This window comes from Protopterus annectens, chromosome 14.part0 (genome assembly GCF_019279795.1).
Source record: "Protopterus annectens isolate FY-2018-M chromosome 14.part0, PAN1.0, whole genome shotgun sequence".
Taxonomy (NCBI): Eukaryota; Metazoa; Chordata; order Ceratodontiformes; family Protopteridae; genus Protopterus; species Protopterus annectens.
Window position 1 is genome coordinate 867052775 of NC_056748.1, and position 15537 is coordinate 867068311.

Below are 15537 nucleotides of genomic sequence, written 5' to 3' on the forward strand. Positions count from 1 at the left end.
GTACTTAAAATATGAAGCCATAAACAGACCTAACTTTAAGTTAGATTAGGTTAGTAAGGCTAAATCCGAGGATCAAAAGTCATAGAACTATACCTAAATCAATGCACTGGAGAGGTATGAAAGAATGAACTGTTTTACATCAAAAATATATCTACACAAATAATAAAAGAAAAGCAGAAGACTTTAACAAGTAAATGGTTATCTGAGCACAATATTTCTCTCCAATATGGGTGTTAAAAGGAAATCATGCAATTTTCAGTGGTGGGGATGCACTCTGTCTACAGCTTCAGACCTCACAATATCCATGAGTGTACATTTCCCTATAATGCCCATCTTTGCAGGCATTATCAATGCATAAAACATACAGAAAACTACTATTGTATATAGCTATTAGGCTGCACTAGTTATATCATCATTGCATTTTGCTGCAGTACTAATGAAATGTTACAGGTAATGTTGAACCTCAGCATTATTGTTAGATTCTGTTGTCCTGCATGACTACTGACATTCAGGTACTGTGGTGCTGCAGTAATGAGGTTCAAGATGTAACAATGTGCTGTAATTCATTTGGCTATTACTATATTAATGTAATCTCTGTCACTGCTAATGCTTGGAGCTTTTCTCCCCAGGCATCTACTGAAAATGGACATATATCCAGCTAGACTAGCCCGGTCAACAAATGTAAAATAAAATAAAATAAGACGCCTCTGTATTGTACCGAGTGTTACAGTTATGCTCCAAATTTGACATAAAGATTGTTTGCTTAAGTACATCTTGCATGTAAGAAAGTATCCATGCTGTTAAGCTCTAATCTTATGCTACAGCATAACAGAAGTCAATGTTGGGCACTACAGAACAGTGTGAAGGATCTAAACAGTTTCAAAAGCTAGTGAACACTTAGCTCTGACACATTTTGTTCTCTGTGTGATAGAGAAAAGTCTAACAGCAAGGCAATTAATTTCTCAGGGGGGCACTTCATTGTTGCTCTTTGTATGGCAGTGGTAAGTGTTTTCTGACTTTCAAAGCTGTAAAACACTTCATACCCCTACACTTTTTTGTGCAATTGGACTACATGAAAAAAAAAAGAATTATGGCTGTAATTGGACTACATGAAAAAAAAAAAGAATTATGGCTGTATCTGTGAAGTCACAAACAACTTTTTATGTGCTCTCAACCTGGATGTCAGGATTCAACTGTCCAGCTTCACTCCACTCCTTTCCGAAGTATAGTCTCAACCTTCCAGCTCCACAATGTGGAACGCAGACTCTCACACTGTACAACAAATTGGAAAAATAGAGCACCCACTAAATTTATTTATTTATTGGCATTTGTTTACCAGGAAAGTCCAGTGGGCCAAGAAGAACACATTTTCAGTGGAGGCCCGGGGAGAAAAGCTCCACAAAGGCAGTTAGTATAAAAATTACAAAATATTGGAACAGTTTTTATTAACAAGAAGCATAAGTCATAACATGCATTATAGATAAAGTACATTATCAAAATGTAGGTGGTACAAAGAAATAATGTAAAAAACACAAGGCATTGTGATGTGAGTGTACACTAGAGTAGACTCTATTGTGACTGTGGAAGTGATTAATATAGGTAGAATTAGAATAAATGCCTAAAGGTAGATGTATTAGATGTAGTGAGAGATTAGTGCTAGGAGAGATGTGTGAAGTAATAGGAGTCAAGTTTTGGAGGAAGGAAGTAGAGAAAAAAGGAGATATGATATAAGGAAGAGGATTCAAGTCTTGGGAAGATGGAAGTTAGTGCATCTACGGTGCCAGAAGGTGGAGAGATGCTGCTTCAGAACTGTTTTGATGGAGGAGACGTGACTGGCAATCCTAATAGCTAATTGGAGTATGTTCCATAGCTTGACGATAGAGAAGGAGTAGAGCATTTGACCTGCTGGGAGTTTTGGTTTGTCAACTTGCAGGAGAAATTGTTTTTCAGATATGAGTGATCTATTTGGGTGGTAGTGAGTTAGGACTGGAGATAGGGCTGGGCACTCTCATGGATTGTAAATAATTGTATGTGCTATGGTTTACTGCAGGTATGTTAGGTGATGTGGGAGTGTTATGCTAGGTGTGTGATGGGATGAATATTTGGCATTGGTTGTGAATTTGGCGATTTTATTGTAACAGGACTCTACTGCTGTGGTGGTGCTGCAATAGCGTTGTTGCTTCACAGTAAGACATCCTGTTCGATTCTCAGCTAGAGCGTCTTCTGTGTGGAGACATGAGTGAATGGGCATACCTTTGTTGAAGGTTGTGCGTCAGGGCTGGTAACTCGTCACGTAAAAATCTACTGCCAATCATTAGCTGACCGGAGTTCCGCTGTGGCGACCCCTAACTGGGAAAAGCCGAAAGACACAACAACATTGTAATAGGACTCTAGGTTATTTTTTAGGGATAACCGGATATTGGTGAGGAGTGGGGCACCATTAAGGAATGAGGGGAGGAGAATGATGTGGGTAAGAGTTTGTTTGGAAGAATATTTAAGAAAATGTTTTTGTCTATAGAGGGATCCCAGTTTTTGGTGTGTCCTTTTGATAGAGGTATGGACATGAAGATCAAAAGTAAGGTTTTCATCTAGGATGACTCCCAGTAGTTTTGTATGAGGTACTACTTCTATGGTGGTCTTGAGAGTGTATGATGGATTCTGTCTTATTTATGGAGGTACTTTTCTTGGGGGTGAATAACATCAGTTTTTTTTTTGGGGGGGGGGGGCTAGAAAATTAGAGAAAGGTGGCTGTCATCCATATTTTGGTGGAGTTGAAAGCATTCTGGGTAGTATGCAGGAGTTCCGTAATAGAACTCCAAGAACTTCAACATGGAAGCTTTCAACATGGATAATAATTGCCACTTTATACTTCGGTTGATGATCTAACATGTTTTAGTATAATTAACCATAGAAAAATTTTAACGGGTGCGCATCAGACCTTTTTAATGTGTAACAATGTACAAAATAGTTAAGTCTTAAAAAGCGATACAGGTTCCTCAGAATACCACACATCTAAAATGTGGTTTTTTTTCTGGATATCCACGTGAAAATCACATAAGTGGATTATGATCACAGACCCGAATATCATCCTCTATGATCAACTATGATCAATACTAGTGACGTTACACCGTGCTGCTATTAAGCAGTTTTTGTTACATTTGTTGTAATGAAGTCGTAAGTGCTGCTGTGACACACTACTGACGTTACAAGTATTGTTCTACTCTCTCTATTTAACATCATACAGCAGCTATTAAATATATATATAGACAGAAATGTAAAATTACGTTCATGATCTGCCCTTTTACATATATCCCAAAACGCAGGCTAGTAGCAGGCCTGGCATAGCACAAGCATCGCACATTTTCATTAGAAAATGTTCCTCCAGCGGGTACTGTAATAAAAAGATTATTATTACAAAAAAAAAATCTTGCAGCAGCTGTTTCAACTGAATCACCGCAGTCTACGTGGCAGACGGTATTTCCCTGCGTTGGACTTGCAGTGGCAAACTGTTGGCAGAAGAGGTTTCCTTTATGCGTAAAAGGAGCTGTAAAAACTCTCCATCTGCAAGTCACAAAATATGCTATACAGCTGAACGGCTAGATGTAAGGCACCCACGTTTCGTTCACTTCTCCAAACCCGCTTTATATTATCACTTTGATCATGTTGTCAAATAATTTAAATTAATCACAGCCACAGTTAGAAAACGTTTTCAGTATTTATTAGGATTTTTTTCTAATAACTGAAGCTATGCTTTGAGCGGTTCTGAGTTTACTGCTTTTCAGTTAAGTGTTTGGCCACCAGATGTAGCTGTTAGCCAAATTACTTACACCTAAGCAGTACACTCATAATTAGGTCTGCTATTAACAACACCCACATGGTACCAGTTATTTGTGCTGTATTACGGAGGGACCTTGCTAGAACCAGTACAGCAAATTTATTGGAGCTGGGCTTTAGATTCATCCATAAAGGATTTAAAAACATAAATAGGTACACTTTTATCAGTAGGTCAATACAAAAACAGATGTTTGTACAAAAAACTTGCACTTCTAAAAAGCAAAACGAAATACTACATTGGCGATTACGCATGGCACGAAGATGTTACAAACAGTTGGAATTCTACTTAATGGGCTTATAAAATAGCAATTTACAAAATACATAACAGTAACAAGACATTACTTAGTCAAAGAGTGGGAACACTACTTAATGCACTTATAAAATAGCAATTTACGCGAAATACGTAATAATAATGAAAAGTATGTGTTGTGCTTATTAAACACTTATTCCGCACCTGGCATTCACTATGAAGAACCAGTTTTCAGAACGATTTGGAAAAATGAGCTGTCTATATAGTTTTAATAGACCATAGAGCAACGTACACACTAAGCATATCATTATTTTTTATTTAAAAAGCAACATAAGCTTTACAGTCTTTGTCGCATGTATATAATTGACTGATATAATATCAGTCAAGATATTGTCTGAGCAACGCTGACATCTGCTTCCAAGTCTATAATGTTGTTGTTGGTCAATCCGAAATCCATTCCGATTCATAAATCTTTTAAGGAACTGTCAGACCAATCGGCCGGTGTAGAATGAAATCAGAACGGCAGAAACGTAGCTCTTAACTTTCCGTACGACCACCCCGTTTCTATGCTGGTTTCTATGAACAGCCCATCAACAACATGGCGCCCACTCTACTGGTTGTAGAGTAGTTCTGGGTTAAATGGTTCTATAAAAGGCTTTAGTTTGTTGTTTTTCTAATTATTGAAGCTATGCTTTGTGGTGACCCTGTGACTCGGGGGAGAGGTGGAGACCTTTTCTCTATGTTTTTGTCATATTACGAAGGAAGTGTCAACAGTTAAGTTTTCGGGACAGACAGCGAAGTACAACGTCATTTAGCTCACCTGCTTAACAAGAAAGTAAAGGATATGGAGAAGGATGGATGCTTCCTAATACAGTGACCAGGATTTTTAATCTGGTTTTTGGAAACAGCTTTATGAAACCTATAATTACGCACAGAGCATCAAGCTGTACAACTCGTTGAATATTAGCAAAACATGTTTTTGTCAAACTCCCTGACACGGGATTCCACTCCGCTTTCTAATGCAGAAAGGATGTTTTTCACTTGCAAATTGACAAATGACAACTTTTCTTCCCATCTTTCGGAAGAAAAGGAAAAAGAAAGGGACAGACTCCCACCAATATTGCCTGCGCCCACAACATCATCTGGGGTAACAACATTTGTTTTTTTTTTATGTTGATTTTAGGAAAACAACATTAAATTTTGCAATCTAGAAACACGTCTACAATGTCTAGCCGAAGAATGGTAGATGATGGTAGGTGTTTGGTAACATAATTGTATGCAGTGGCACCCGTAATGGGTGGGTGGTGGGGTCGTAGGCGCTGGCTGTCACCAGTGATAAAAGTATGTACTGTTTTTTCCTTGATTCTAGCGCATTGTTGATTAATGGCAACAGGTTGTACTGTTGTTATGTAAGGGTAAGCATGTGAACCTAGCCCATTATTAAATATTAGAAATGGGTGACTAATAATAACTTGTAGTTTTCTAGATGGGAGCAGTAGGATGTTACGCGATTTATTTAAATATTTTGCCGTTAGTGCTATATAATGCCAAAAGAGTATTCCTGTAAGAGTTACTCAATCTGCCCTTACCAATTTTCTCAGGCAGTTTTAAATTAAGTAATACAAGGTAGCTGTGTACTTGTATTAACCCACACACAGGGCTTCAGTTTGTTCAACATCCTTAGTTTTAAGAAGCCATTCTCTTTAGTTGGAACTGTGGTGATGATCATAAAATTGCATTTTGTGTGTTTTGTTAATTATACAATAATTCATATCCAGTCATTCTATCTTCTTAGTTTTAATTCTGTTACTGCTGCTAAAAAAACACTTCTTGGTAACAGACAACTACTGTAACATTAACAATAATATAATCCTAATCACAGACTACCACAAGATAAAATAAGATAAGGGGTATTGCAGAAATTTTGATTTTGTACACTTTCCCAAATGCAGCACATTATCAGTTTAAGAATTTTACACCTTCCTACCAGTATCTGCATCATATTCCTTTTAGGAAATATGTTAACCAGTTACTTTCACATTTATAATGCCAATTTTACAGATTACATATGGAATGAACAAAAGGAAGAACGTTGTATGTGCTGTGAAAACTGGCAATCCGTGTTTTAGATCTGAATCTAAATAGCAATTGCTCAGGTCACTCTAATTGTGTAATAACTCTATGACCCCACTATGTTAAATACCGTTATCTGATAATGTACTTCACAAGATAGTTACAATAGCACAGTTTGTAGCAGAAATGACTCCAGATATTCACCATTATATAGTAGTAAGTAAAACTGGATGGCTTAGTTTAACAAACTGACATACTAACCCACAAGAACTTCAAGAGCTTGCCAGCTTAAGAGATCCAAAATAGTTACTAAGATAGGAGATCAAGCACTGTGTCCTGCATTACTCACCACATGAATTATTTGCATTCATAGCACCTCCTAGCTTTTTTACTTTCTAACATAGTCATTTATAAATGACTGAATTAAATCATTACTTAAATTTCTGTCAGCATTTTCTGAAAATACATTTTAAAAATTCATCAAATAGTCCCTTTCTTTGCTGCATTAGCCTCTTAGGTCATAAACAAATTCTTATTTATAAACTTCAACATTTGGTTTGAAGAAATACAGTCTTTCTATTCAATTCTTCGGCTGAAGTCTGTCATAAATTCTTTTGCAAACATGTTACTTCAAATGCTTACACAATGTTCTTTCTTAAACAATTACAGCATCATTGTATTATTCTACTGTATAGTTAAGCTAGCAGTTCATATTTGCAAATTAGTCTTTCTTGTACATTTGTAGCAAAACTGCAGATTGGTGGTAATATTTTTGTATTACAAAAATATATATGCTATAATTCAATTTACTGAATCACTTAATGCTGATGAAGTTAACTGTGTTTTTTTTTTTTAAGTGTGTAATGAATGCGGGAGTTGATATGGTGGGTACATTGACTTTTCATGAGGTGTGTGAGTTTTGCTTGCTTGCTGATTATTTGTGGTTGTTAATTAATACTGAATCATATGGATGAATTGTAAGTTTTGGCACTAGGGGAAGTGTGTGTGCAATTTTCTGAGGGTAAGTGCTTGGCAAAGGGATACATTTACTATTGTGCATATGTGATTGTGAGTACATGTGTTGTGCAGTAGCACTGTTAGGGAAAGGGTTTATCATAATGTACTATGCAAGGTTACAGTTAGGGTTGATGGTTGGATTAAGTTTAGCACACATGTTTAGAGTTGTATAAGAAGGCATATCAAATTGGATGCTCCTGTCTACCCAAATTTTAGGATGATACTGTGCCTAGCCCCACTTTGTACACATCTGTATGAACTATAAGGTGTTTGCTAAAATTAGGGGATGGCAACATGGGTTCCGAGAACAGGGTGGAGTTTAGTTTTTGAAATGCAGTTTCCACAGGCAATAATGGAAAAATGTGGCACAAATTTGCTATATTATCTTGCCAGGCCCAAAAGGACAATGACCTGCTCCTTGGTCTGAGGTGTTGGCCAATCCCTTCCTACCTCTCCTTTCTCTTTCTGATATTTAGTAATCCCCTCCCTGTCACACATCTCAATTCTCTCAGGTATTCTTGCTTTTAGGGACATTCAGGGTAAACCTTGCCTGTTTAAGGGAGTTGAAACATCTCATATTTCAGGTACATACAAATTGTCAGTCTTTCATTTGTGTGATTACACCATCCCAACTATGCAATGGTATAGGGAGTTTGAAGTGCAAGGACCCTCTCCATTAACTGTTGGAAGGTGTCTGGGTCACCATAAAGACCGAATGGGAGGACATTTTATTCAAATAGGCAATAACCTGACATGGATGCAATCTTTTGGTACATTATTTGCTGTTGTTGAGTGTGTGTCAGATGCTCATAAGCCACCCCTCCTGATGCTAAATTATCATGTTTTAGGACTGCAGGACTAAATTCCATCTAAGAAGCTTTCCATTCTGCGCATTTGTTGTATGCTGCCATTTTAAAAGACTATGATTTGTAACCACAGTGAACTTTCTGCTGTATATGCAGTCTGTCAACTTTTGTAAAGCCTAGACTATGCCCAGACACTTTTTTTTCTCTATGGCTACATAAGATTCCTCCATGTGTTGAAGAATGTAGTTGAAATAAACAATGCATTACTCAACTCCCTGTTCAGAAATCTGGCTAAATAAAGTCCCCATACCATAGCTAAAGTGCCTACCTGTACAATGAGTTCTTGATGATAATCAAGACTGGCTGATATATCACATATAATACATATAATACACATGCTGATCTATCCCTGCCTGAAGGTATCCGGTGAAACTGACAGTAGCCCATAGTTAAGTATCACAGTTATGCCTGCTGCCATCCAGCTGCTCTTAAGCTTCATCTGTCTTGTGCATGGCATAAAACAAGCTCATTACATTCAAACCACCCCTGTCTTTACTGGTTTGTAAATGTCTGAACTAAAGCATTATTTAAATTTCTGTGAGCAGTTTCTGAAAGTGCTTGTAAACAATTTCTTTTCTTTGCTGCATTTGCTTCTTAGGTCATAAATGAACTCTTATTTATGTATTAATTTCAGCACTTGATTTGAAAAAGTACAATTTTTCTAGACTATTTTTACAGCTAAAGTCTGTTATATATTTTTCAGCTTCCTGTAGTCCACAGAAAACTGGCACTGCTATCCTTCTTTGACACCAGCACCACTGGTGAGGCTGACCTACTGTTGGAGTCCTGGATTACCTCCATTTTCAACTTGTTCTGCTTTCCTCTTTGAGTTTTCCTAACTCTGTTACCAGCTTGTAAGGGGATTGTTAAACTCACTCACCTATTTCCAGTTGGAGAATGGCCCTTCCAGGTTGCCTGCAGCTGGTTGTATTGACATGTGTAAGTCCCATCACTCACTGCCTTATGGGATACTCTGTTGCAATGGCTATATTGTTATACCAGCTTTTTTTGTTGTTGTTGCATGTGTGCCAGGTGCTCCTGAGATATCCCCATTAACTCCCTGTGATATCCCCATTAACTCCCTTTGTCTAATCCTGAAGTTTAGGAAACCCTCCATAACAAACTTCTTGTAGAAGTTACTCTCACCTTCCTTCTCGTCTTGAATTAAGGTCCACGCCCCCTTACCCTGTGACTATGCAAAAATTCAAAAGGTGACATCTCCCTGTATTCAAAAGGAATATGGGGCAGATACTTGTCCCACTCCCTCTTGAACATCTCTGCAAATATTGTTAATGCTCTTCAATGTATAGTTTAAGCTGTCTACAGACCATCTGAGTAGTCCTTCAAAGCTTTACTCCACAATGCTTCCGAAAATGTATTTATTTACATTTGTTAACCTGGTAGAGTCTGACTGGGCAAGAAGCCCATTTTCAGCAGAGACCTGGGGAGAAACTCTCCAGAACAGTGCAATCAGTTAACATTTACAAACAAAATTTAAAATAAGATTGAACAAATCATAAAAAAATGAACTAAAACAGATGATAAACATATATGCATATGGGAGACATAGTCATTAAGACACATGTTAATAACAAAATGGAAGTGTGCAAGCTCCAGCAGAGAGACCCATGTCCATCAGGAAAAAGGAAAACAGCAAGGATTTTAAAGCATTAGTTGCTTAAAAGAGAAAACTGGTATAAGAGAGAGAAGGATGTGAAATAATAAGAAAGAGCTAACTAGTCAGGAGCTTAACAGGGGCAGAGCAGTTTGTTATTGAGATAAACTCTTCGGCTTGTTTTAAATGAGGATAAGTTGGGGTTGTTTTGGATGTGCTGAGGCAGAGCATTCCAGACATTGGCTATTTTATGTGAGTAGAGGGAGTCACCATGATCGTTATGAGACTGGGTAACTTTAAGCATTAGTCTGTAAGAAGATCTACAGTTGAAGTTTGGTTGAACCAGAGATGAGCGTGCAGGGCAATTGCTGGGGTAATGTATTATTTTGTGGGCAAAAGTAAGTTGGTTTCATTTTAATAAGTTTGGTAATTCCAGCCAAGTAGTTGAAGAATAGAATAATGATGAGTTTTATGGGGTTGATTGGTGGCAAACTTAGCACTTTTATTATAGCAGGACTCTAGCTGATTAATGTCAGTCTTAAGTAGATTGGTGAAAATTTGTGAGCAGTAGAGTAGTGTAGAAAGTAAATGAGATCTAACTGTGGCTAGTCTGGCTTGGTTTGTGAGGTGTGGTTTGGCTCTATATAGAGCTCCAAGTTTTGTGCAAACTTTCTTGACTGACGGTGAGATGTGTTTGTCAAATTTTAGTTTATGTATAATAACTCGTAGGAGCTTGGTCTCATTTGTAAGTTCAATCTTCGTGCCATTAGAGGAGAGAATAATGAGAGGTAGAGAGCTGTATTTTGATTATTTGTTTGTGAAAATCATTAATTTTGTTTTGCTTGGATTTAAAATGAGTTGATGGTTGTTGAGGAAAGCTTTTTGCATTTTTTGTTGCAGTTCTTGCATGGAAAAGGCTGAGCAGATAAAAGAGGAGTCATCGGTATATTGGATAACAGTGGAAGCTGGGTGGCAGAATGTAGGTTGTTGGTAAATAAGACAAAGGAGGGGACCAAGTGTGGAACCTTTGGGTACTCCAGTGGTTACTGGTAGTAGAGGGGAGAGTTTGTTCTCCCATTTTGTAGCCTGATTTCAGTTAGACAGATAACTGCGTAACCATGTAAGGGATAATGAATTTGGATAATAAGTTGCAAGTTTGTTGAGTAGCAATTGGTGGGATAAGGTGTCAAAGGCTTTTGACATATCCAGGAAAATTGAGGAGACAAGCTGGCCTTCATTTCTGAGGTGATGAATAATATCAGTGAGGGTTATTAGAGCTGTGTTAGCACTATGTTTAGGTCTGAAACTGTGCTGAGAACTAGATAGTAGATTGTTAGTAGTAAGATGGATCGTAAGTTGTTGGTGTATACATTTTTCAAGGATTTTTGCTATGGGAAACAGAATGGCAATTGGTCAGTAGTTAGAAATATCTTTAGAAGGACCTCCCTTATGGAGAAGTATGATGTGAGAAGTCTTCCAAAGGAGAGGCACATTCTTTTCTGAGATTGAGCAATGATTAGAATGGAAGTGGGGTAGGCAATGGAAGCAGTGGCTACTTTTAGAAATCTGCCGAGTAGATGGTCCGCAGCAAGACAGCTGGGTTTTAGTTTACTTAGGAGTTTTTTATGTAAGAGGTTTAAATAGGTTTGAAGGAGAAAGTGTTTGTTCCTTAGAGGAAGGGATGGGGAAGGGATGGGGACTGAGAGGGGTAGGTTTTGTTTGTCTAGGAGGGAAGTGATTGAGTTGATAAAGTGAGATTTGAACTGTGAAGCTAAGGGCTGAGAGGAATTGGATGTGAAAGGAGTAGGGGTAAAAACTTTCCCGGGGTTAAGGAGGTGATTGATGTTTTGCCAAAACTTTTGTCAAAAAATGTTAGCAGATCAGATATAAAGTTGCCACTTCTATCCATTAACATTTCCCTAGGGGAAACCCACACTGCTAATAATGTCTAGCAAAGCATTTGCTACCTTATTTGCTTCTGTGAAAGACAGAACCACTGCAACCGTGCATCTAGTGGTGTAGTGCATCACTTCCAGAATGTACTTCTTACGTGTGGAACTTGGTGCCCACAGAGGTCCCACAGTATCTATATCTACCTTATAACATGGTTTTGCACTAACAGGCAAAGTCATCAAAGTAGTCATGTTGTTGATGCCAGCCTCGCCCACTCTTGGATGCTGCACACAGGTCCTGCAGTGACCTGTCCTGTCATTTGCAATTCTTGGCTAATCAAACTTCTAAATAAGCAGCCATTTTAGTATACATTTTACCCATATATCCAGCAGAGGAAAGATCCTGAGATATGGCTAGATGTGCCTGTCTGTAGACCTTCAGTGTGACCAAGTGCTGTATTACTTCTGTCTCTGTCTAACCCTCCATCAGGGTCCATTCCTTGCACAACAGTCATCATCCCACTGCTCATGTTCTGTTTACCCTTGAGTATAAGGAGCCTCCTTAGCAACATTCCACAAGACTAGCGAGGTCTAAAAGTGGAATCTGCCTCATATCCTCTTAACTGACCCTCCCTAGCTCCTCATCCAAAGAACTTTTGGTACCATCTGCCAGTGATACTTCAAATTATACCTTACGTCTTTCATCTGCCTCTCTCTTTCAACTGTGTCTTGGTCTTCTTTTCTTTCTCTGTTACTGCCCAACTTTTCTGAGGTAGCCAGACTACCAGCTCTGGATGGAGGTGTGAGCTATGGCTGCATTCTTTTGGCTGTTGCAAGTGCCATACATCTTCTTTTAAGTACCAGTCTCTCTAATTCTAGTTGGACTTAGAGCTCCTCCTACAATGAAACAGATTGTCCTTTGTCTGACACCTGCACACCTGGTAGACTGTCACTAGGCTGCATTTCTGCCACATGCAAAGCTGACCCTCTCTCTTTTCTTTGAACATATGAATGTGCTGGATTCCTTTTCCTTTACACTACTTTGTCAACTGTGCCAATGGCATGTTTGCATAGTTGTCAAAAGAGCTCATTTCTGTCTGTTCCTAAGCTGAACAGACTTAATAATAATGAAATACTTGCTGTGCAAAAAAAAAAAAAAAAAAAATCTGTATATGTTAATTTGTGGTGACGAGCATAAAGGGAGTATGCAGTGCTATTATGAGTACGAGAAGTCCATATCCATCCCAAGATTAGACTGCACACAGACTGCTTACAGATCTTTGGCCAAGTTTTACTACTTTTTCTGTGAAACACAGTGCATTACATTGCTCTTACCCATGGTAAATGCTTTTCACATAAGTTATTATTTAAACACACACATGCAGAATTCCCAGGGAAGACTGTCAGAATTGCCCACTTCCCCACATTCTTCTTTGTATGTCAGTACCGTCACCAGTCTAGATCTGGCCATGGATGTCCAGCTACATACTGCACTTGATTAAGGCAAATATGAAATTATACACATTTAATATTTTCAATGTTAATAGGTTGGAATGATCTAGCTAAGTGAAGACAGGACTTACAAATTGTTAACCTGCAGTAGTAAATGCTAACCCTATTATTCAGGTTAACCTGCAGTAGTAAATGCTAACCCTATTATTCAGATGATAAATAGCAATGCTACATATGTAAAAAGGACCAGCTACAAGAGCTTAAAGGTGAATAAATAAACTTTACTTAACTGCATGGTTTGACGTAATGTTTATCAATTGAAATAGGCATCATTTTCAAATCTAGGTGCTTAGGATTTCCCTCTCTCTTCCCCCCCCCCCCTTGGCTGACCTGGTGTGACTCGGATTGAACTCTACAGTTCCCTACAAAACGGTGTCTACAGGACTGCAGTCAGTTTCTCTCATCATTTAAACAGAGTAGGTTGCACACACAAAAAGCATTTGTTAAGCTTTCAATTACAGTGCTGTGTAATTAAGCAGGTCACCATATTGGTCAGCCATAGGGCTCTTTTTCTACTAAAGTGTATGCCTCCTTCCCCTGTAACTTAAGTAAATTGACTCTTACATTAAGAGCTATAATATTTACCTTATAGCTTTAGGACACCTTGGGAAACCTTGTAAACTGCAATAGTCTCGCTACGTTCGCCCTCGCTACGTTTGGGCTCTCTTCACTCCCCTCCCGCCCCCAGTACCTCTAAATTTATAGTACTATAGCCAATTCCCCACTTTGTAAATCCTATCTGCTTTCATCTGGGATAATTCCACCCACCCCCATTCATCTACCTACATTTTAATAGCACCTATTAGCTTTCATCTGGCATTCTCCCACCCCCTTCCAGTACCTTTACCTCACCACTCTATCTTCTGGTGTTGCATCACCAGGTAAAACAGTTCCTTAACTCACTAGCTGAATCACAGATAATGATATACTCCTCTTTACTACCCCTCTTGTTCGCACCATACCTCCTTACCTTGTATGAAAACCAGTTTCTCACAGGATTTCCGGTCCCAAAAGGCCATACTATCACCCCAGCTGTAAATCCTTCCACCTTCAACCATACTTACAGTACCAGATCCTATCCAACATCTTGTTTAGTCTATCAACATCTCAACCCCAGGCACATTAGCTGTAGATCCAAACACTACCACAAACTAATAAACAAAATCCTGAAGTTCATCACCAAGTATAGACTCAACCTAATACTTGGTGGTGATATTCACCCTAATCCTGGCCCACTCACTACAGATACACATACCCACTCTACTTGCAATCTAAGCTACAAACCTACAATTAATATGCCAAGTAACTCTCTCCTAGCCTGTCCCTTCAATATTAGAAGCATTAATAACAAGGTACATGAATTGTATGCACTTCTGGATGTCCACTCCCCTGAGATTCTCTGTTTATCTGAAACCTGGTTAAAACCTAACACTAAAGACAATGAAGTGTTACCACCTGGGTACAACATACACAGGCTGGATCATGCTTCGAGGAAGGGGGGTGGGGTAGCTGTACTCTATAAATCTGAGTTGAATGTCACCATAGATGTAATACAACCACCTCAGATTAATAACTCAGAGATTCTTGCCACCAAATTGTAACTTAATAAAAATAAATGCATTAATATCATCTGTATGTACATTCCCCCGGGTAACAATATATCTACATTTGAAGATATCCTGCACTGGCTATCATGTCACTACCCCCAAAAAACCCTACTACTTGTAGACTTTAACATAGACCGGGGCACCTGTTCCTCAGAATCCCCAGCCACCCATATTAACCTGCATGCATTTACACAAATTATATCCACCCCTACCAGGATAGGTAAACCCAACCAAAAAGAAAGTATACTTGACTGGGTACTCATAAATAGTCACCCCAACTGTACACCTCTGGTACCCTCCTTGATGGCCTAAGCGATCACCTTCTCACATATGTAATTAAGCACCAAACCATTAATTCCCAACAACACTTACTCAGAAAGGTTAGAAACAATAAAAACTTTGACCCTGCCAAATTCCAACAAGAACTAAACTCATGTAATTGGTCTATTCTAAAACACCTCCCCTTAGAGGAAGCAGTAGCATACTTTAACAACAAATTCCTTGAGATCCATGATTTGCATGCACCTGTTCGTTCAAAGAGAACCGAGGCAAAAACTGCGCCATGGCTTTCTAAAGAGTCTAAACTCAAAATTACCCTTAGAAACAAAACATGGGCTTTATGGCATTCTTCTAAAGACCCTCAAGATCACATTAAATACAGGCAATCCAGGAACGAAACCAAAAAATCAATTTTACAAGACAAAAAACAATACTACTGTAATTTACAGACAGTAAATCAAAATAACCCTGAAGTTTTGGGCAGATTTAGATAATCTACTACATCCTGGACAAACTTCAACCCCAATCCCTGCTGCTACTATTGATAAAACCCCTGAAGATGTTTCTGACAGTTTTAACTGATTCTTTACTG

At 38.5% G+C, this 15537-nt stretch overlaps 1 protein-coding gene across 1 annotated transcript in view; it reads left to right on the plus strand.

The window, feature by feature from the left end:
* The first annotated feature begins 4438 nt into the window (after positions 1-4438).
* HECTD2 (HECT domain E3 ubiquitin protein ligase 2) overlaps positions 4439-15537 on the plus strand; it is a 1329650-nt gene continuing 1318551 nt past the window's right edge. Inside the window, exon 1 of the mRNA XM_044056649.1 lies at positions 4439-5231. Coding sequence (XP_043912584.1) covers positions 5058-5231 — 174 coding nt within the window. The 5' untranslated portion in view covers positions 4439-5057. The remainder of the gene's footprint in view (positions 5232-15537) is intronic.